General features: G+C 49.4%; 1 protein-coding gene across 1 annotated transcript in view; it reads right to left on the reverse strand.

Moving 5' to 3' along the window:
* LOC139406802 (VWFA and cache domain-containing protein 1) overlaps nucleotides 1-23,642 on the reverse strand; it is an 80,450-nt gene that overhangs the window by 12,195 nt on the left and 44,613 nt on the right. Inside the window, exons 4-15 of the mRNA XM_071149851.1 lie at nucleotides 19,133-19,239; nucleotides 14,482-14,608; nucleotides 12,785-12,929; nucleotides 12,336-12,552; nucleotides 12,010-12,159; nucleotides 10,152-10,385; nucleotides 9,451-9,600; nucleotides 8,117-8,240; nucleotides 7,773-7,890; nucleotides 1,672-1,840; nucleotides 1,071-1,213; nucleotides 426-607 (exon numbers count right to left, since the gene is read on the reverse strand). Of these exons, the coding sequence (XP_071005952.1) occupies nucleotides 426-607; nucleotides 1,071-1,213; nucleotides 1,672-1,840; nucleotides 7,773-7,890; nucleotides 8,117-8,240; nucleotides 9,451-9,600; nucleotides 10,152-10,385; nucleotides 12,010-12,159; nucleotides 12,336-12,552; nucleotides 12,785-12,929; nucleotides 14,482-14,608; nucleotides 19,133-19,239 (1,866 nt within the window). The remainder of the gene's footprint in view (nucleotides 1-425; nucleotides 608-1,070; nucleotides 1,214-1,671; nucleotides 1,841-7,772; nucleotides 7,891-8,116; nucleotides 8,241-9,450; nucleotides 9,601-10,151; nucleotides 10,386-12,009; nucleotides 12,160-12,335; nucleotides 12,553-12,784; nucleotides 12,930-14,481; nucleotides 14,609-19,132; nucleotides 19,240-23,642) is intronic.

Here is a 23,642-nt window from a genome sequence, read left to right on the forward strand (position 1 = left end):
ACCTGTATGGGTCAAAGGTCAGTTAAGGAGGTTGGCGGGCAGGGTCAGGGCAAAACAAACAAGTTGATGTGACATGCTAATTCCACGACGACACATGGTGGGTTCCGTACTAACTAAAGACGGGGGAAAATAAAGAGGGGAAGAAAAGTTGACTGACAACCATTCCTACCGGAACATTCCAGGGTGAAAATATATGAACGGCCTACTCTTCAACTGCCGTGCAAAATGAAAAGTGTCACGCAGGGTTTTAGTAGATTCAAAACTTTTCCATACAAATTCAATCATTCTAACTGAAAACAGAGAAAGTTATGTGCTAAGCCGGGCCAAAACGCTGTGCAGTAGGACATAACTTTCTATCCCTCTCTAGGAGTCTGGAATTATTTCAAAGCAGCCCCCCCCCCCCCCCCCCCCTAAATAAACCTCACCATTGTCTCCGGGTTGGGTCGAAGGCTTTGTCCATTAGCGAGCCGGGATAAATCCGCAGCACCCCATTGGGCGTTGCTATGTAACGGCGCACAATGTAGCAGTTGAGGCTACTCATCTCCATGAGTGTCATCCATTCATCTGTGACGTGACTGGTCGCCATCACCTCGTTCCTGACCGACGACTGCAGGGGGGACAAAGAGGGACATGGCAGGGTTTCGTTTAGATGGGCCTGGGAAGAGGAGAGGAGCAGAGCTCTCTCTTTAAGCCCAACTCGGGATCTCAGATACTCTTCTCCTCCCACCCCCCCACCCTTTACCGAGAGTCTCTCAGTTCAGAGGGGGCTATGCACACAGACTGCCAAAAACATGGCGCTTTTCTCCAGCTTCTCCTTTAAAAGACACAGAAGGAAGGGTGAGAAAGAGACTTGAGCGGCAGTTCATTGCCTTTCTGTTGGTGGCGTTCGCTCGTGTGCTGGCTCACGAGTCTTTCCGGGTAGATGTCTGTTTGATGGCGTCTCGATATGGACGCCGCATCCCTCTACGACGATCCCTACTGTTAAACGACTAGCATATTGACAGGAACTTTACAGTTTTCCCCCCATTTACCAATACCTTTAAACTTGGTGTGTGTGTGTGTGTGTGTACCTTAAGGCCAGGGTTGGCTATGAGGCGTGTGTTGTCACTGAGGTAGGCAGTGTAGTGTTCCACCATGCGTTTGGTCTCTGGCTGACTGAGGTGCTCGTAGGGAGAGGAGAAACTCCCTGCAGACAGCATCACCGTAGGGCTCTCTGAGAGACGGGGAGAGAGAGAGAGAGACAGAGAGAGACAGGGAGAGAGAGAGAGAGAGAGAGAGAGAGAGATACAGAGAGAGAGAGAGAGAGACAGGGAGAGAGAGAGAGAGAGAGACGGGGAGAGAGAGAGAGAGACGGGGAGAGAAAGAGAGAGAGACGGGGGGGGGAGAGAGAGAGACAGACAGAGAGAGAGAGAGAGAGGGGGAGAGAGAGGGGAGAGAGAGAGAGAGACGGGGAGAGAGAGAGAGGGGGGGGGAGGAGAGAGAGAGGGGGGGGGGAGAGAGAGGGGAGAGCGGGGGGGAGAGAGAGAGAGACACAGACAGAGAGAGAGACGGGGGGAGAGAGAGAGAGAGAGAGATACAAAAATGAATAACGACTTACAGTTCTACAAACATAGCAAGCTGTGAGACAAAGAACACCCCGGTCGACTTTATGGCCTTAGCTTTGGTTCTTACCGACGGTGGCCAGCTGTTTGAAGTGCAGACAGGAGGAGGGTTGTCCCAGCAGGTCCAGGCGGTGATAGAGCAGCTTGGAGCTGGGAGCAGTGTTCAGGTTCTTCAGGTGTTTCACTGGGATCTCTGGCTGGACGTACACTATACACAGGATGAACGATGTGTCCTGGACCTGGGGAGAGGAGCGGAAGGGGTTAACGAGGCCATCCCTTGGGGCACAGACACAGACAGAGCAGTATAATATAGACACTGGGTGGGACGAAGAGAGGTGGAGGGAGAACAGGAGGGCCGTTTTGTGTTGGCGCTTCGACTTAGAATAGAGACGTACAGAGCAGAGGCGCAGCTTGGTAGCCTAGTGGTTAGAGCGTTGGGCCAGTAACCGGAAGGTTGCTGGATCGAATCCCCGAGCTGACGAGGTAAAAATCGGTGTTTCCCAACGTTCCCCGGTAGGCCGTCATAGTAAGTAAGAATTTGTTTATTAACTGACTTGCCTAGTTAAATAAAGTTTAAAAAAACACATATTTTCCTATGAGATTTGTACGATCCATTGAAAAGATATGACTGATCCGAACTTGTGGTTGAGAAACTCGAGAACTCAGACACGACACATACTCCTATCCGGCTTCTCCTCAAGTGTGTTTACCGTCAGATGTCACAGCGAGTGTTTTATGACCCTGCCGCGCGAGTGTATACACACACACACACACACGGCCCTTTCCCAGCACCGATGCCAATGAGATACATAGATAAATGCGCGGTGCGTCACGGCGGCGCCAGCGACAGACAGCGACTCTCGCGTACGACTCGCCTGGTCCACGTTTTTCAATGAACCACGTGGAGTGGATCTGTCTGGGAGGCTGCGACACACCAGAACCTTTTAGGAGCTCTGGTACAAGACATTCCTCAGCAAAGTTATCCTTTTAACACTGACCTTGACAAAACAATATAGAGACAGGAAGGTCAACCTGAGCATGATCAAATAAAGTCAGTCATTTCCACTTTTATAACTACCCTTCAAGATCTGTACGCTGTAGGAAATTGCATGAATTTTGACCATTTTATTTTTATTTAACTAGGCAAGTCAGTTAAAGAACAAATTCTTATTTACAATGACGGCCTAGAAACAGTGGGTTTACTGCCTTGTTCACGGGATTCGTTAACTGGCCCAACGCTCTAACACCTTAGGCTACCTGCCGCCCTATTACATTCGTGACATTTAGAAAAGAGCTCCCGGAGCTCGTTTTTCCCACTCACAGCTGTCCCCCACTTTTAGTTATGAGGTTGAGATGTTATTGACGCAATACAGACCAAATTGAAGTGTTGCGTTTTGTTTGCGTGTTCTACGGTCCTGTAAAGATAGAGGGGTGGCTGGGACAGGCAGTGTAACGTTCATGCTGTTTTTCCAGGAAATGTTTATCAGCTCTTGAAATTCTCTCTGTAAAGCTAACTTTGATCAAGGTGTTATGGTCTATAATTTGTTTTTCCTTTTCACTGTCAGTATCCCCCCCCCCCCCCCCCCCGGCATTCTGGTGCCCTTAACATCTATAACGGTTGTGGACGTGACAGATCATATCTTGGCGTCGGAGGCTTGTGCATTTGCCACATTCTGTGCGCTTGTTCTGAGATGTAATTCCCCGCACTTTGACTGAAGCAATTGTTGATCTCTTGCAAAAGGATGTGTTCTAGCTAAAGATTCTCTTAGAACATATACACTGAAATGCTTTTCTCATACACGGCACTGTTTTGTTTAGATAGAGAGAGGAGAAGTGTTTCTGTGAATAGTCCTGGAGCGTCTTTTTAAAATCCAGTGTCCAGAAAAGTGGATCGGCAGTATAGGCACATGTATATCGTTGCATTTCTCTATATATAGATATATACATTTCTATACACATATACATACACACATATACATATATATACTTAAAACATTTCTTTTTTGCAATATTTCATAAAATGTTTAATATATTAATATATTATATTTTTTCCTATATTCAACTGGTAAAGGTTCATTTAGATATACATAACGGGGGGGGGGGGGTCTTGGTCTTGTACTCCACTGGTCACACCACATTTCAACGTGGTCATTTTTGCTCATGTTTGATTGAGTTGTTCAAATGAGATTTCAACCTTTATTCGCTCAAAAAGACAGCCAGAAGTGGGTTGAATTCCCAATGTGTATTCACACTGTGATTTCAACCACCTGAAAAGCACAACCAAATTCCAATGGAAAAGCGACGTCTGATTGCTTGTTTAGTGGTCATCTAAGCGTAATACCGCTGCGCTTTCAGCCATTTAAAAAGCACAAAAAAAAAAGATCAAATGGGAATCTAACGTCGGCCATTTTGTACTCATACAACTTAATGTGTTACCACTGTGCTTCATCTAATAGCTCAACCAAATGACATGGATTGTAGTTGAGAGGACATTAAAAAAAGGACATAGTGCAAGTGATCAACGCTGTTCGAGATTCTGCACAGATTATGATATTATTTGTGCAGATCCCCACAGAACTTCCGACTAGGGCTGTGGCGATACCAGTACCGCGGTATTTTTCAACGGCAACAAAAAATGAAAACACGAAGCAGAATCAACTCGTTTGTCCTTTTAAAACCTGCTGTATGACACCTGCTGTACATCTGCTTGAGCTCGGGATAATACATCAAATGTGACTCTGGATGCAACACGATATCAGGAAGGTGCTCTTAATGTTTTGTACACTCGGTGTATTTAGACAAGGGATCTCTCAATAACCATCCTCACGATAGCACATTGGTAGTAGTCAGTGACAAATAACAAAGCTAACCTGGTCTGGTTTTAAAACCCTGGATGGGAGACCAAACGAATAGCTGTAGTTGGATCAACTCTCCAGTAGGAGGTGCTGCCCAGCCTATAGTTTCATTTCTGATAGCGGAGGTAACGTTGAAGATCTGGCGTTGTTTTAAAAGGTACACATTCAACATATTTCGTACAAGGTTTTGGTTACAAGCAGGGCTTAAAATTAACACCCGCCACCTGCCAAATGCGGTTCGATTTGGGCATTGGGGGGTAAAGATGTCTATTTTATTCAGGCTGTAATATCTGTAATTATGCAGCCGTAAGGCACTATGCCTTTCTGCTGGCATATTAAAAAAAACATTCCAAATGACAACAAATTTGTTCGGACAGATTTAGATCAAGAAATGTTCTTGAAAGTAATAGTTGAAATAATATTTTCAAAATGATGTTTTTTGTGTTCAGCCAAGCCTTTTCCTTTCGAAACAGCTCTCTACAAACTAAACAGACTTCTGCTAATATGTTCAATCTACCCAAAAAGCATGTCAATTTCATGTCACATCCAAATTATTTTCTGTGCTTCTCCAACATGCCAATATTTAGAAGTCCGCTTTCTTGGGTATACACTCCGCTCAAGGGTTACTATAGACAAAGAGTTTCATTGATATTTAGTTTGTCCATTCTGTGAGGCATTATAGTTGTGATTTTGCGCGGCAAACGTAATGTCCATAACGCTGCAATTGTCCCTCTAATGCTTGGGCCAAGTAAAAAAATATATATAATAATAATACATTTTTAAAAAAGAGGCCACTTTTAAGATCTGCTAAATGGGAGCTGGAGGGACAGAAAACAAAGACGCAGCACTGCATTGTTGGCTTCCTCTATTAGTGAGAGAGGGGAGAAGAGAGACGGAGAGGGACAGAGGGGAGAGAACGAGAAGAGAGAGCTCTAGCGAGGAGATACACAGAGACAGGGTTAAACGGAGACTTCCTCTATTAGTGAGAGAGGGGAGAAGAGAGACGGAGAGGGACAGAGGGGAAGCTCTAGCGAGGAGATACACAGAGACTGGGTTAAACGGAGACTTCCTCTATTAGTGAGAGAGGGGAGAAGAGAGACGGAGAGGGACAGAGGGGAGAGAACGAGAAGAGAGAGCTCTAGCGAGGAGATACACAGAGACAGGGTTAAACGGAGACTTCCTCTATTAGTGAGAGAGGGGAGAAGAGAGACGGAGAGGGACAGAGGGGAGAGAACGAGAAGAGAGAGCTCTAGCGAGGAGATACACAGAGACAGGGTTAAACGGAGACTTCCTCTATTAGTGAGAGAGGGGAGAAGAGAGACGGAGAGGGACAGAGGGGAGAGAACGAGAAGAGAGAGCTCTAGCGAGGAGATACACAGAGACAGGGTTAAACGGAGACTTCCTCTATTAGTGAGAGAGGGGAGAAGAGAGACGGAGAGGGACAGAGGGGAGAGAACGAGAAGAGAGAGCTCTAGCGAGGAGATACACAGAGACAGGGTTAAACGGAGACTTCCTCTATTAGTGAGAGAGGGGAGAAGAGAGACGGAGAGGGACAGAGGGGAGAGAACGAGAAGAGAGAGCTCTAGCGAGGAGATACACAGAGACAGGGTTAAACGGAGACTTCCTCTATTAGTGAGAGAGGGGAGAAGAGAGACGGAGAGTGACAGAGGGGAGAGAACGAGAAGAGAGAGCTCTAGCGAGGAGATACACAGAGACAGGGTTAAACGGAGACTTCCTCTATTAGTGAGAGAGGGGAGAAGAGAGACGGAGAGGGACAGAGGGGAGAGAACGAGAAGAGAGAGCTCTAGCGAGGAGATACACAGAGACAGAGTTAAACGGAGACTTCCTCTATTAGTGAGAGAGGGGAGAAGAGAGACGGAGAGTGACAGAGGGGAGAGAACGAGAAGAGAGAGCTCTAGCGAGGAGATACACAGAGACAGGGTTAAACGGAGACTTCCTCTATTATTGAGAGAGGGGAGAAGAGAGACGGAGAGTGACAGAGGGGAGAGAACGAGAAGAGAGAGCTCTAGCGAGGAGATACACAGAGACAGGGTTAAACGGAGACTTCCTCTATTAGTGAGAGAGGGGAGAAGAGAGACGGAGAGTGACAGAGGGGAGAGAACGAGAAGAGAGAGCTCTAGCGAGGAGATACACAGAGACAGGGTTAAACGGAGACTTCCTCTATTAGTGAGAGAGGGGAGAAGAGAGACGGAGAGGGACAGAGGGGAGAGAACGAGAAGAGAGAGCTCTAGCGAGGAGATACACAGAGACAGGGTTAAACAGAGACTTCCTCTATTAGTGAGAGAGGGGAGAAGAGAGACGGAGAGGGACAGAGGGGAGAGAACGAGAAGAGAGAGCTCTAGCGAGGAGATACACAGAGACAGGGTTAAACGGAGACTTCCTCTATTAGTGAGAGAGGGGAGAAGAGAGACGGAGAGGGACAGAGGGGAGAGAACGAGAAGAGAGAGCTCTAGCGAGGAGATACACAGAGACAGAGTTAAACGGAGACTTCCTCTATTAGTGAGAGAGGGGAGAAGAGAGACGGAGAGTGACAGAGGGGAGAGAACGAGAAGAGAGAGCTCTAGCGAGGAGATACACAGAGACAGAGTTAAACGGAGACTTCCTCTATTAGTGAGAGAGGGGAGAAGAGAGACGGAGAGGGACAGAGGGGAGAGAACGAGATGAGAGAGCTCTAGCGAGGAGATACACAGAGACAGGGTTAAACGGAGACTTCCTCTATTATTGAGAGAGGGGAGAAGAGAGACGGAGAGGGACAGAGGGGAGAGAACGAGAAGAGAGAGCTCTAGCGAGGAGATACACAGAGACAGGGTTAAACGGAGACTTCCTCTATTATTGAGAGAGGGGAGAAGAGAGACGGAGAGGGACAGAGGGGAGAGAACGAGAAGAGAGAGCTCTAGCGAGGAGATACACAGAGACAGGGTTAAACGGAGACTTCCTCTATTATTGAGAGAGGGGAGAAGAGAGACGGAGAGGGACAGAGGGGAGAGAACGAGAAGAGAGAGCTCTAGCGAGGAGATACACAGAGACAGGGTTAAACGGAGACTTCCTCTATTATTGAGAGAGGGGAGAAGAGAGACGGAGAGGGACAGAGGGGAGAGAACGAGAAGAGAGAGCTCTAGCGAGGAGATACACAGAGACAGGGTTAAACGGAGACTTCCTCTATTAGTGAGAGAGGGGAGAAGAGAGACGGAGAGGGACAGAGGGGAGAGAACGAGAAGAGAGAGCTCTAGCGAGGAGATACACAGAGACAGAGTTAAACGGAGACTGCCGGTGAGCGAGCGGCGGTGCATCGTACCAGTTTCCATGCGTAGCTGACGTTGTAGGCCTCCCTGCTGGGGTCTCGTAGCCGGTTGGTGTGCCAGGACAGAGAGGAGTTGGTGGGCACAGCTATCACCTGACTGCCCAGGGGCAGCCTGGAGTGACACAGGGAGCAGGAGGGTTAGCAACAACAATTAATACTGTTCGTACGATAACACCGAGCGTGAATTGCAGTCCATAAAATTTTTTTAAAAACACCTCAGATTACAATATGTAAATAAAGATTGCAATAGCAGAGAGGGGATGAAAAGGCATCCAACTACATTAGTAGCCCACCTCGAGTTTCCAGCATCTACACAACACTGGTTAACCCTAACTCACCGGAGTATGTTGTCCCGTACTACGGGGAACCCTGGGATGTTTTCATAGTGGATGATGTCAGTGTGCAGCGGAGGCTCGGTCATCAGGTAGGGCCGTGTGAGGGACGGGTGCATCAGGGTGTAACCTGGGTAACCAAAAACAACGGCAGAACAGCGGTGTCAGGGGATCTTCACAGGATCGAAACCCGACTGACAGAGAGACTGACAGAGAGACTGACAGAGAGACTGAAGGAGAGACTGAAGGAGAGATGAAGGAGAGATGAAGGGGAGATGAAGGGGAGATGAAGGGGAGATGAAGGTGAGAGGGGGGGAGAAAGAGATGAAGGTGAGAAGGGGGGGAGAAAGAGATGAAGGAGAGGGGGAGGAGAAAGAGATGAAGGAGAGGGGGGGTGAGAGGAGAATCATTACCTCCACACTATAACAGTCAATTAACATTACAGCATCATTCTCCACGGAACTGTTTACTCTCTGTCTAATTGAGTGGCCTGTTAGTCAGAACACACCTAACAACTTGAATAGCTTCATTAATCATGGCTTGTGTAATAACAGTGTAATAAGTACCATGTTGCAACAAGCCGTCATCCGACAACATACCCATGACGATAACAATACTGCCAGCCATTCAGATTGTTAGCAAAAACCTAACCTTCGCTAGCCAGCCACGGAAACGTCCTCCTTTATTTGAAAAGCATCCGCAAACATTTACTTGTTAAATGCAGCCGTTGGTGACACTCGGCCTCTCTAAAGGCGAGCCTAAAATGAGTGGCAGAGGAGTAGCGAGCCAAAACTCCACCTCTTGCCCCTGACTCAGTCTCTCTCTCCCTGTGTGAACAGAACCACTGTTACCCTGGACAGCCCTGCCCTGCTCCGCTGTGGTGATGTCACCTCGCGGCCTGTCAGTGGGTCTGTCAGTCTGGCCGTGTGTCACAGCCAGGTAGTTCCCCTAATGGGGTGTAAACTTAATGACTTTCCCTCTGAGGCCTGCTGACCTGTCTCACTCAGACCACCACGTTCATATTCCTACTGGACCTCCCAGTCAGTCAGGGCTCTGAAGAGCCACAGACATCTGTCCTGGGACGACTAGAGGGCTGAAACAGGACTTGCCAATGGAACCTGTTCTCCAGGAGAATAATTTCTCCAGTAGGAGTTGTATTAACAGCACACCAGGTTTTTCTGAGCCTGTGCAGAAGTGTGTGTGTGTGTGTGTGTGTGTGTGTGTGCGAGAAAAGCGCTTCAAGTTTTATTCGTCGCCCGACAAAACAAGAAATAATAAAAAGACAAGAACACAAACAAAGGAAAATGTCAGTAGAATAGAAAGAGAAAGAGTTAAGGTACCTTTGTTGTCTATGAGGAAGGTGTAGGAGGCCAAGGAATCCTGGTGGTAGGTGACGTCCTCTAGAATGTAGGCCAGGTTCACGTCTACTCCCACCACGCCTAGCAACAGGTTGCCAAAGTAACATGGCCGGCTCGCCGTCATGATGAAACCTGCAGGGTGGAAGACACAGATAGTTAAACAACCGCACTGATTTATCACCGAGAGCTGAAAATCTATCTGATTCTGTTCATAAATCCTTCTTTACCACTGATCAGCAGCTCACTCTACCATAGCTCCATTATGTGCACGTAAGAGCACATCTGGTCCCAGACCAGTTTTTAGGTCCCAGCTATAAGCTAAAAAATTACAACGGCCATTTTTCAAATGTAACTTAACGGAAACTGGCCCAGGACCAGTTGTTAGCAACCCCCGTCTCACATGGGGCCCTGGTAGGACAGGCCAAAGCAGAACAGGTCTGTCTAGCATATATTTGTTAACACTGATTTAGGATCAGATCGCTGTACCCTAGCTCTAACCTTAACCATAACGACCCTAACAGTAAGACTAGCCCTGGGTCAGTATATAAACACAGTCTCCCATCCCCGGTACGGCTGGCTGAAGCGGACCAAGTCAATCATGCGCTTGGGGGTCAGATTTTATAAACCAAACATTAACAGTGAGCCACTAAAACAAACTGATTTAGGACCAGTTGCTAACCCACCGTCTCCCATGGCGTCCTGGTAGGACAGGCTGAAGCGGGCCAGGTCAATCATGCGGTTGGGCAGGTTGATGTAGAAGCGTCCCACGGTGGTCTCCAGATTACTGAGCTGGTTCAAGACCATCATGCTTCCTTTCACCACCGGCAGCGCCGAGCGGTCGGGCACGCCGTACTTCAGCGAGTTCTGCTCCGCCAGGTCACGCAGGAACGCCAGCTCCTTCAGACCGGTCACGCCCTCTGTGGAGGAGGGGGGGGGGGAAGAGAGATTTTAATCATTTTGCGGCTTCCGGACTCAAAGCGATACGATTCGCTGATACACTGACACACCTACTCGCTCATCCCGATCGTTCTCACTGGGGGCATAAAAAGCAGCCACCTGGGAGATCCTCCTGAATGTGTTGACGTTGACGTAGGGAAAGCGTGCGTAAGTCCCCCAGGCATATTCCTTTATCATAGAGGACACACTAGAACGACCTCTCCAACATGGCTGGCCCGACAGCTGTCATTGGGCACATTTGACAGGGTTTAATGTGGAACGCATGCCAGCCATTTCACCGATTGGATTAAAGGGGGGGGGGGGGGGGGGGGTTCAAGCCTAATGCTTACAGCCCTGGTCTGATCAGAAGATAGGAGGTGAACGGATTCAAGTCGATACAGCCAGGCGTGTGTGGACCGCAGGGTCAGACTGGACATCAGAGCCAGCTTGGTCGTAGACAAACGTTTGGGGTTCTCTGTAAACTCCACGAAAATAATCTGTGGCCGATTTGACTGGTTACTGTTAAAAGCATAAATAAGTCTCCTGTTTTTTCTCTCTCTCGTATCTCGTATCTCCTATCGTATTTGAGAGAGATTGAGTCGGTCCGTGATCCACAATCTGGCAACAGAGACCGGAAAGTATTATTAGATGGCAACAGAGCAGTAACAGCCCATTTCCTCAACATTTCCCTTTCCAGCCATTTGGCCCTTCTGGTTCCAGCACCTCGTCGACACACGCGCACCCACTAAGTTCAAACGTCAGAGTTGATGCTGGAGAAAAGACCATAGATCACCTTTTGATAATCAACAGCTCACATCTAGACACACGGACCTCTATCGACTGATTACAGTCGCCTGCGGGACACAAACAAGAGCTTTCTGGATACAACGCTACTCAACTTAGCACGATTGTATATTTCCCAATCCTTTTCATCGCCGAGCCTTTTAAACAAGCAGCGCTTGACTGTCGCACACACACACACACACACACACTCTCCCTTTGAAGTCTTTAGACTCGAGGCTCTCTCCGAGTCTCTCGTTTTAATTTCCTCATGAAAAAAGTATTTGTGCTAATTCCAGACTAATGCAGGCCCTGTGGAGGGGTCTCTCTGTGTCGGACGTGGACGGAAGGACGAGGAGAAGGGGAGGGGGGGGAGAGATGGGTAAAAGAGAGGGACAATAGAGAGGGGGGAGGTGGACACATCACAGACACACTGCAGAAAACAAAAAGCCCTTTGAGGTTCCTGAGCACCTCATTCACCCAGCCCCCTTCCCATATGACACATCCATCCCAAACCCCCCCCATCCCCTCTCACACCTTCCTCCTCCCCCATCCAGGTGGCTGGGTAGGTCCAGCAATAGCACCCATGACACAAACACATCTACTACTGATCATGAATTGGTACAACATTGGTCACATTACAAAACATACTGGATTCTGAATTCCAATTGTAAAAACCACCCGTGGCACGTTCAGTCAACCATGACATGTCCTTTTCTCTTGACTGAGCGAATCTCGATGTGATTTTCTGGCCGTAGACGAGCGCGTGTGGGGCCGAGGGCGATTTCGACCACAGGCCGACCGTGTGTGGTGGAGGGTGCCTACCGTTCATGAGGGCGTAGGTGAGGATCATGACTGAGTTGTTGAGGTGACGGTTCTCCTCTTTGACCACGCGGAGGGTGTCCCTCTTCTCGTGCTCCGACGCGTCTCGGGACGTGATGCCAGACGACAGGTAGATGATCACCATGTCCGTATCTGACAGGTACACACACAAAATAAAGTAATTACACACTTCCTTGTTCAATATATATTTTTACAAATACATTGCCACAAGTGTTGAAAAATAACAAATTGCCATTTCCTATAGAACAAGCCAGCGGCATCAGTGGCCAATGCTAAAGACTGCATTTCCCATGGTGCCCTGTTCTTACTGGTGAGTTGGCGGGTGATATTGCTGGTGTTCCGGAGCAGCTGGAAGGCCTTTTGGAAGCCCAGTGCGTGCAGGGTAGGACTGTCGGAAGCCTTGAGGTTGTTGACGAAGGTGCTCATCTTCCTCTTGGTCTCGCTGGTGGCAGGAGACAGGTAGCTCTTATAGCACGGGTCCAGCGAACAGGACCTCACCGCCTCCGCTGAGGACAGGATCGAGACCTGGGGGGAGAGGGAAACAAAGACGGACACGCACTTTAGCCTCATCGCAGATGCATTCGAACGACAGAAACGACAACTTCTGGGATCATGATTGTCATCAATGGGCATACGTAGTTCTTAGCGTCAGAGGGAGAGGAGAACGAATATGGATGACTTGTCAGGGGGGCAAAGGGGAATTGGGGCAGGGCAGGAAGTTAGGGATGTGTAATCAAATCAGAAGAGTGCTCCTCACCTTGTCATGTTCGTCTACGGAGCTGAGGACGACGAGCGCAGCGTCTCTGGCGATCTGCAGCTGTGTGTCTGTAATGGTCACGCCGTGATCGATGATCACCACGATGTGTTTCGATTGGGGCCGCACCGCCGACACGTACACTGGCCTGCGAGAACACACACACGGCACACATATACACGCGATGAGGACACACATGGCATACACACACACACCACACGTACACACAAATCTGACACATACACTCAACACAATCCCACTCAAAAACATACACAAACACAATAATCTGTTTAGAATGGTAGTTTGACACCAGACAACATTCTCCCATTGTCTGCCCCCAGGCTGGTAACACTATCCTGCTCTTATATCCCCACTGCTTCATGGTGGCCTGAGCTGAACCGAAAGTTCCCAGGGCTGTCCCCTCTACCTCCGGCTGCCCCGAGCCCTCCGCACACTGTTTTCACAAGAGATCCCCTTCCCAGGACTACTGTTGCTTTTGGGAGGCACCGCCAACGCCTTACCAACCATCACCACCCTTTTGTCAAGCTCCCTATTGCCAAACCCGTGTGTGTCGGACAAACCTAGTCTAGAGTTGAAGTGACCGAAAGTCAGCGGTTGTCTTTTCCTATTAAAAGAAGCTACGTGTAGATTTGTTTTGCATTGTAATTGCTGAAAATGTCCATAGTATATCTGCAGTAATAGTGGAATGATCGTGTTTCCCCGTTTTTATGGCGTGTGTGTGTGTGTTTTTGGGCCCATACAAAGTCGTATTCTGATTATGCAGCCTTCCTTTTTGACAACAAAAGACAGTCCGCCCGTCTTCTACCGTCTTCTATCGTCAAATGGGTAGGCTGCACCCTCCCTCTTTCCCATCAGCGTCACTCAGGGTGCTGGTCATCTCCTCCCAAGCAGAATCAACAACGGCCGATTTGGGCAGTAGAAAACGCTCTGGTTGCTAAAATGTTAAAATCTCTGCTAAAATGTTCAATGTTTCCCCAATTTCAGTTTGTGACAAAGATATTGAAATTGCTAAATGTAAAGACGGTCAGAATGACAGTCTTGGCGGTTCTTGTCTTTAGTCCACATTTGTCTTTGTAGCCAGCCAGGGTGAGGGCGACCTCATTTTTCTCATCGCTGAACGCCAGCTGGCTGGTTGCGAGACACTGGCCTTTGAGTATTTGGGGAGAGAAAGAGAGCGAGAGACCGACAGAGACACGAGAGAGAAGAGAGAGATGTCTTTCACCAGGCTAAGCCAGAGAAACCACAACAGTTGGTGAGAGATTCCAGTGGTCTTCACTGGTCTCAGAACACATTCCTGCCCGGGGCATCAAGGGCATTTGTGGTCAGGGAGTCTGTCTGTCTCAAGAGAGGAGAGGAAACCCCAACAACCCAAGAGCAGAGGATAAATACTATTTACATGTCCTATTCACTGCGCCACACAGGAACAAAGGAGAGGGAGGAGGTGGAATAGAAGAAGAGTGCTTTTCTGTTTCCTCTTTGCCGAGGAGGTGACCATCTTGGAGAGTCAAGAGCAATATCCTTGATGTGGCCCAGCAAAAAGTTAAATGTGTGAGGAATGTGCAGTCAGTGAGGATTTACTGTTACAATAATGACTCCATTCTTGCCCCGTGTGCTTTGGGCTAGTTGACTGTGCTGTTTCTCTGTGTGATAGTGTTGCTGGTCTGCTAGCGTGACAGTACCTGCAGCGGTGCTCGTAGTTGCCCTTGCAGTGGAACTTGTGGGCGGGGAACACAGTGAAGATGCCCTCCTCTGAGCTGAAGTACTGCCATTTGATGCCCGGGTTGGACTTCAGGTTATCTGCCAACACTACAGAGGAGAGAGAGAGAGAGGTCAGTTTTGTAAAACGGTAGGTAGGATTAATACTCCGAGATCCTGAGAGAGAGAGAGCAATCCTGAGAGAGAGCGAGAGCGAGCGAGAGATCCTGAGAGAGAGAGCGAGGTAGGGTTGATAGGGTGCAAAATTGCAAAACAAAGAAAAGAGCTCCTTCCAGGTCTATCATTTCTCTCTCCTTCACCCACTCTATAAAATGAATTATCCTACTCATTCTGGTCTCTCAGACACCAGTCAGAGCCCACTCCTCTAGTCTGTGTGTGAAAGGTGAGAGCGAGCTCACATCCTATAAGGCCCCGCATAAACTCACATTCCCAGGGTGCATGTGTCCCACTGGATATCAGACTAAGCCGCTTATTCCTGCTGTATAACCGAGACGGTTTTTAATCACTATAGTGTGTGCTCTTAGTAGTCATACAAGGCGCCGTTGGCATGCAACACACGACAACACAAGGCCTAGCTATTTTAAGCCAAACCTTCCCGCTCAGAGCATCAACAAAAAGTGATTTTAAATAGATAAAGATAATTTAAGATTTCCAACTAGCAACAGATAATACCAACTTTTACTGGTTCGTTGTACTGCTGCACTGCAGGCTGATATAACGGCAGCATCTGCCAGGGAACAGGGCCAAAGTGGCCGTCTAAACAAACAGACTTATTGGGTCAGAGGAGACGGCAGAATCTTCAGAGAGATCAGATCACAAACCCTGCAGCTTCCTCTCTGGGGGGAGGAGAGAGAAAGAGAGAAAAGTAGGAGAAGAGAGCGGGAGAGACACAAATAGAGCCAGATTCCTGAACCCGTGTCCAGTGGTGTAAAGTACTTAAGTAAAAAAATACTTTCAAGTACTACTTACGTAGTTTGTTTTGGTATCTGTACTATACTTTGAAAAAAAATATATATATATATATATATATATATATATATATATATATATTTTACTTTATTACATTCCTAAAGAAAATGTAGTTTTTACTCCATACATTTTCCCTGACATGTAAAAGTACTCGCTACGTTTTGAGCGCTTAGCAGGACAGGAACATGGTCCAAATCACACAATCATCAAGAGAACATCCCTGGTCATCTACTGCCTCTGATCTGGTGGACTCACTAAACACAATACTTATTTTGTAAATTATGTCTGAGTGTTGGAGTGTACCCCTGGCTATCAGTACATTTTAAAAACAAGAAAGTTTGCTTTAATACAAGAAATTTGAAATGATTTACACTTTTACTTTTGATACTTAAGTACATTTGATCTATACTTTTACTCAAGTATGACAATTGGATACTTTTTCCACCACTGCCCGTGTCAACAAAAACATGTGTGTGTGTGTGTGTGTGTGTGTGTGTCAAGTAAGCCCTTTAAGATAGATAACTGCAAACATGTCACCACTGAAAGCATTTAGCCGCGCTACCTTATAAAAGACAGGCATGTCAGAGCTAGCTACAACACTAACCGTACAGAGTCAACAACATGAACACACAGTACCCGATACACAGACCAACACCACACTCTCCACTACAACATGCTAGAACACGGGAATGGATATGGGTTAGCGGCACGCTAGGATTTCCTACGGCGGCGGTTACTGAGCAGAGGCGCGCCAGCTTGCCATACATCTGCGCTCTAGGCCACTTCATCCATCTCCAGGCCTGGTATAAACAGGAACCACTTGGGATGTTGACCGTCTATAAAAGAGTATGTATATATCGGCTCGGCTGCCAGCGCTTAATCCCGCCACCAGTGTTTAGAAAACACTAGAACCACATAGACGACAGGCTGAGGGAGCGCTGCTTACTCTAACCCCCTCCATCCGCACTCATTACTCAATCACACTTCCCATTCCCGGCTCCCCTCCTCACAGCTCACTGACACTTTGGCTAAGTGCAGAGGGGTTAATGTGTCCACTGGGCGGGGTTGGGAAGCTAACCGCACTCGCATCGAAGCAGTGCCCAGAGCGACGTGGGAACCGCCACTGAGAAAGGCCCTGGTGTGTCAGAGGAGATGAGGAGAACAAGAACCAGAAGGAAAGGACGAGTCCCGGGGAAAAACCAGATGTGAAACATCACCCAACACCTTCTTCGTATTGACTACAACCGGTACCATCGCTCACCTCTTCCTGCCCTCATTTATTCGCTCCCTTCTCTTGCCCCCCCCCCCCCCCCCAGTCATTGCTCGCTCTCCTTCCCTGGATAATCTGTCGTTTCCTCCTCTTCGCCTCTCGCACCCCAACCGTCTCTCTTTCCTTTATTACAGTCTTTGTCCTCTTCTCCCTCCTAACCATCCTCTCAGTCCTCCTCTGGGTAATCTGCCTGCTCCTCCTCCTCCTGGTTGTTTAGACTGGGTCCAGACAAATGGGGACGATGAATGCTAGAGGCTTGAGGTCAAGACAGCCTGAGAAATGGAGGCCTGGTGGTAACATGAACTCCTGATGGCTGCCTTGGGAAAATAAACTCTGGGGAGGGGTGACGATGAATCATCCTAATCTGCTCAGAGGTGGAGCGGCCGTGAATTTGGACGGAGAGGGTGCGAGAGACGAGGAGGCAGGTAAGAGAAGGGGGCTGTTAAAGAGTTTCTACAGTCCTAACAGAGGAAGGGTGTGTGTGTGTGTGTGTGTGAGAGAGCAGTTGGCTTTGCCAGCGTTTCCACACCGAGACCGAAAAAAGAAATTACCATTAACGAGAGTGGGATTAGAAGTAGAAAATAATTGAGGCAAACGCTGCAGCTGCTTCAGTACAGTCGGCAATGGTCATAAACTAACATAACGTCTAACCGCAATCATAGCGCTCGTTGTTGTTTGTTTGGAGTGTGGATGTCGACGGGGAGTGTTCGGGTGCCGAGGTAAAATGTATGACGTCAATCACGTCCGGGTATGATTTTGAGTGATTGGCTAACAGCGGTGCAACAGGGGCATATGGCAAGGCTCGACAAAGCCTCCTGATGTAGAATGATTTTTTCTTTTTTTAAACATCCTCTTACTGAATGGAGAAGCAGAACAGAGATCGAGGGAGGGGGATTTTTTTTTTTTTACATTTTATGTCAGAATTTCCAGCGCATTAAACAAAATCACTATTCTTCAATCAAAAGAGGAGAGAGTGGGAGAAAGAGGAGGGGAGAGAGTGGGAGAAAGAGGAGGGGAGAGAGTGGGAGAAAGAGGAGGGGAGAGAGTGGGAGAAAGAGGAGGGGAGAGAGTGGGAGACAGAGGAGGGGAGAGAGTGGGAGAAAGAGGAGGGGAGAGAGTGGGAGAAAGAGGAGGGGAGAGAGTGGGAGAAAGAGGAGGGGAGAGAGTGGGAGAAAGAGGAGGGGAGAGAGTGGGAGAAAGAGGAGGGGAGAGAGTGGGAGAAAGAGGAGGGGAGAGAGTGGGAGAAAGAGGAGGGGAGAGAGTGGGAGAAAGAGGAGGGGAGAGAGTGGGAGAAAGAGGAGGGGAGAGAGTGGGAGAAAGAGGAGGGGAGAGAGTGGGAGAAAGAGGAGGGGAGAGAATGGGAGAAAGAGGAGGGGAGAGAATGGGAGAAAGAGGAGGGGAGAGAGTGGGAAGAGAGAGGAGGGGAGAGAGTGGGAAGAGAGAGGAGGGGAGAGAGTGGGAAGAGAGAGGAGGGGAGAGAGTGGGAAGAGAGAGGAGGGGAGAGAGTGGGAGAAAGAGGAGGGGAGAGAGTGGGAAGAGAGAGGAGGGGAGAGAGTGGGAAGAGAGAGGGAAGAGAGAGGAGGGGAGAGAGTGGGAAGAGAGAGGAGGGGAGAGAGTGGGAAGAGAGAGGAGGGGAGAGAGTGGGAAGAGAGAGGAGGGGAGAGAGTGGGAGAAAGAGGGGAGGAGAGAGTGGGAAGAGAGAGGAGGGGAGAGAGTGGGAAGAGAGAGGAGGGGAGAGAGTGGGAGAAAGAGGGGAGGAGAGAGTGGGAAGAGAGAGGGAGGAGAGAGTGGGAAGAGAGAGGAGGGGAGAGAGTGGGAAGAGAGAGGAGGGGAGAGAGTGGGAAGAGAGAGGAGGGGAGAGAGTGGGAAGAGAGAGGAGGGGAGAGAGTGGGAAGAGAGAGGAGGGGAGAGAGTGGGAAGAGAGAGGAGGGGAGAGAGTGGGAAGAGAGAGGAGGGGAGAGAGTGGGAAGAGAGAGGAGGGGAGAGAGTGGGAAGAGAGAGGAGGGGAGAGAGTGGGAAGAGAGAGGAGGGGAGAGAGTGGGAAGAGAGAGGAGGGGAGAGAGTGGGAAGAGAGAGGAGGGGAGCAAGGAAAGAACACAAAGTGGTTTAACAACGTGTGAAACAGGCATAGTTCATTATTTCCATCTGGGTCCTTTTCCTTTAAAGATTGAACGATATGGTGAGGAATATTCACTTCTACGGGCTGCTGTTGTCATGGCAATTGTTCGCAAGCAAGGCCATGGCTGTCCATGTTAAGAGGTGAAGACTGCTAGATGAATGGTGGGTTAGAAGGAACCCACATGGTGAACATGATGAAAGGGGGGGTTGGGTGGGGGGTGGTGGTAAGGGTGTGGTAGTGGTAGAAGGTGACCCACCTGAGTTGAGGTCCCGTCCAGGGTTAAAGGCTCGACTGTTGACGGTGGGGGACAGCCGGTCACAGCAGATGGTCTTGGACACGTTGGTGTTGAAGTTACCGTCGAACCTGAATCGAGACAGAACACATCACATTTACGACGGCACCACTGCAAAGTAGATTTAAACTGATCTCACATAGAAGTGATCTCTCTCAGAAACAGCCAGGGCTGGAGGGAGATGCAGAGAGGTAAAGAAAAAGGAAAGGAGTGGGACATTAAGGAGAGGACGGAATCAGGAAATACATAGTGCTGATGGAAACAGTAGCAACCATCTCAATGATGCCCATGCTGTGTGTGGAATATATGCCTCTCTCATTCCCAGTAGACACACCCCTTGCATGCATAGGTGGGGTGCATGTAGTGAGTGAGTGTTTGTGGAGTCCTCGAGGGGGGGGGGGGGGTCCTCTAAGCCCAGTCGATCCCCTATCACGGCATTACAAGGAGTTGGGCAGCCCCCTGGTACCTCCACGCAGTCATAGCAGCTAGTCTCATAGCAGCTAGCTCCCAGAGTGCCTCAGCTTCCCTAATGAAGAGCTGAGAGAGGGATGGGGAGACGAGAGGAGGAGAGGGGGGTCCTCAGGGGAGTAGCCTGCTCCACACTGCACCGCGGCTGGGTCGCTTTGATCCCGCACTCCCTTACCAGCTCCACTAAACCCCGTGCCCCTGCTGCCTCACATTCTGTCCTTCCTTGCACACAGGAAAACACAACCGACCAGCGGTAACCCGCTGACACACACAAATACGCACGCCTGCAGACGCACAGACGCAGCGAGCCGCTATCCTCACCGAACGCACGTACACTCTCGCCTTCCTCTCTTCCTACTGCCCCCCCCCCCCCCCTCCTCCTCCTCCTCCTCCTCCAGAGCATGAGAGAGTGCATTTGATTGACAGCTGCTCTGATGTACCAGCTGCTTTGAACTTCAGACATTAAATTCCCATTAGGCTACATTCATTATTATTCTCCTTCAACACACTTTGCACACGGGGGCTAAGCAAAATGTTGCCGGATAAAAAATACATTTGCAAGAGCTTTGAATTTGACATCAAAACGTGGAGAACGAGAGCGGCGCAGGAGAGAGGGAGGGACGGAGGGAGAAAGGATGAGAAAGGGGAAAGCGAGCGAGAGGAAGGGGAGAGAGAGCGAGAGAGAGTGAGAGAGAGAGAGAGAGAGAGAGGGGAGAGAAAGGGAGGCGAGAGAGAAAGGGAGGAGAGAGAGAGAGGGAGGAGAGAGAGAAAGGGAGGAGAGAGAGAAAGGGAGGAGAGAGAGAGAGTGAGAGAGTGAGAGAGAGAGAGAGAGAGAGAGAGAGAGAGAGAGAGAGGGGGGGGAGAGAAAGGGAGGCGAGAGAGAAAGGGAGGAGAGAGAGAGAGAGAGCGAGAGCAAGAAGGAAAACCTTCCGGCCCCGATTTGGATTCAACATGCAAATGAGGGTCTTGAAAAACATCCCTGCTTTTAAAAGGAGTATAAAAAAAAATATGTGGAGAAAATAAAGAAATATAGATGAAATAACCCCTGAAGCGGCATTGAGAGCGCACCGCTGATACAAAGCGTTTCCTTACACCAGAAACCACACACAATACCGCTCTTCCAGTATCTGAAGCCTCAGCTAGCTTGTGACGAGGCCCCTGCCGGCATAATGTTCAATGACGAAGGGGTTGCTATGCATGTTTCAATACCCTATAGGGAGGAGTTCTCTTTGCCTCGACCCGGGGAGATAACAGGAATACTGCAGAACGCTATCGGTACTATGGCACTGCATGACTGACATCTCCTACACTCCCCTGACAACGGAGCCCTGTGCGTAACATTTCATTTTGACCCATTGCTGCCGACTGCACCAAACCGTTAAAAGCTCAACGCCTGTAGCCCTGTTATCCAGGGTTTGGCATGACGAACGTTGAAATAAATCAATTGTATTACCGTGTGGACGGCGGTATGCACTACTACTGCTTCAGAAGAGCTTGCTGTGCTACCGCATTCAGTCTGACCGGCAGGAATCCAGATATTGTTCTTCTTTCAAGAGTGTTTTACATCATCTCCACAGTGAGTTACAGTATTGCCATAGCCCTGCGGAAAGAAAGACCGACCGACTCCCCCCCCATTTTCCCAAGCCCCCCCTCCCTCTTTTAATCCATCGGTGCACACAGCAATGCGTTTGATTAGCGTAGCTGCCGGGGAGGATAAGAGGGGGGGGGCTCAATGGGGATTTGGGGAGCAGGGAGTGAGGGCGGAGGAAGGTCTCTTAATAGGGACAGAAGCATTTGGTCGGAGAGATAGAGAGGGTTCCTATCAGCCCGGGGTTTAAAGCCTGTTAAGTCTCTCTACCACCCCCCCCACCCCGCTCTCCCTCCCCCTCATGCACAAAACAGAGGTTTCATTAGTTCACTCAGAGCAACAACAAAAAACGGGGAAAACCAGCTGACCCCTGATCCCAGCTCTCCCTCACAGAGATCAGTGAAGGATCAACACGCCACAGCCAGAGGAGAGGAGCTCAGTCACCAGCGGTCAGTTCACATTAAAACTGCTGCAGCATTTCCATTTCCTGTCCCACTGACTAGAAAGTCATAACGACGCGCAGGAGGTAACGTGTTCTCATAATACTCCTCCAGCAACACCTCCCTGGAGACCGTAGCCGGACAAGAACATCAGGAATGGCTGGGTGGAATTTACAACCCTGTATAACCCCTGTCGTTATCGGGAAACACACACAGTTGGCCAGCTTAAACGCCTGCTCTTATCTCCGCCAGCCTACATGGCTGGCTAGCGACCGTTTGTCCTTTCTGAGGTAGTTGTAACCATAGAGATACACACACACACACACACTGAGTATAGCAGTACGTTAGGAACATCTTCCTAATAGTCAGTTGCCCCCTCCTCCCTTTCCATCTACAGTGATTGAAGTGGATTTAACAAGAGACATCAATAAGATATCATAGAAGGTGAATCCAGGTGAAAACTATGTCATGGAAAGAACAGGTGTACTCGTTATTGTGTTTCGTGTAATACTCCGGCCACAGGCGTCCCGTCTGCGTGCGGAGGGGGTGTATGTGTATCTGTACAGCGCTGCGGCTAGCTGACTTACACTGGAGACGGGAGTTCGGGGCTATGAGACGTGCACACGGTTCTTGTCGTCCGCCCCTCAAAATAAGTCGGAAATTATTGTGATCCAGCTGGCACCTGAAGATCAGTCACTAAAACGCGTGCCATTTTCAGGCATTGATTGGTTGATTAGACCTGGAAGCTGTCCCACTGACCGAACACTGATGAAAGCATTGCAGCGTTGTGCGTGCGTGCGGGGGGGGGGGGCTATGGGCTAGCTGACACCACTGTGGTCGCGTGACGGCTGTGAGACATGGTTAATCCTGGGAACCACCTGACACCCCCAGCTATGACCTGCCATATGACCCAGGAGCAGGCAGCAGCAGATGACTCTAAGCCCAACAAAGGACACCCTGACCTGGGGACGGGTGGGTCTAACACCAGCCTCTCTGGAGGGTCCAGCACGGTACCGAGTGTGAAAACAGGCCTCACGTCATTTCACTGGCACACATCAGATGTTTGGATCTTTTACTTTCCCAGGCTGGGACTGGGAGAGCCTGCGGAGAGGAGAAGTTACTCTGTGCTCCTTCAAAACGGTCACGCTCCCAGATTAACTTTTGCAAAAGTGAGAGCAGTCAGCTTCCCCCCCCCCAGTGGGATTCTTTGAAGTCGTGGGAGCGATGCACTGCTATCAGACTGACAGACAAGCCCTCAGAAGTGAGCCTCAATTTTGTTCAACCCTCGCCGCGTCCCTTCCACACCCCATCCGCAACATCACCATCATCATCTTCTTCACTCTCTGTCCACCCTAGCTCTCCCAGCTTCCTCGCTCTCCTCCAGAATAAGTGTGCCTGAGAAAGAAAACCTGGACTGGACTCAATCCGGGTGATATTCTACAGGTATTATTCTGGAGCGGAGTCAGACTGATTGCGGGAGAAGCAGAGACAGACCCTGGAACTCCAGATAAGTCGGGGGAGAAACTTCAGAGAGACGGAAAACACCATCGGACTGAGAGATAGAGGAAGGGAGAGAGAAGCAGAAGAAGACAGGAAGAGGGAGAGAGAGAGAGATACGTAGACAGCTGGAGCTGTAGAGATTAGTGTTGAAAGCAGCTCTCTTGCCCTCTCCACACACACTCTCTCTCTCCCTCCCTCTCTCCCCCTCTGTCTCTCTCGCTCGTTTGACGTGCGTTTGCTCTTGCGGGAAACGGAAGATTGATGGAGGTAGGCCTCCAGACGACTCCATTACCCATAAACAACCGCATCTGTCTGGGAGAATTAAAATGGCCGCCGAGCTGAGCAGTGGCGCGCTCATCACCACCACTGCAGCTCATGCGTGTGAACGAAAGGCTGCTGGTTTGAATCCACGCGTCGATTAGGGGACACATCTTGCCGATGTGCCCTTGAGCAAGGCACTTAACCCGAACTAAGTCGC

The sequence above is a fragment of the Oncorhynchus clarkii genome, chromosome 4 (assembly GCF_045791955.1).
Source record: "Oncorhynchus clarkii lewisi isolate Uvic-CL-2024 chromosome 4, UVic_Ocla_1.0, whole genome shotgun sequence".
Classification (NCBI taxonomy): Eukaryota; Metazoa; Chordata; class Actinopteri; order Salmoniformes; family Salmonidae; genus Oncorhynchus; species Oncorhynchus clarkii.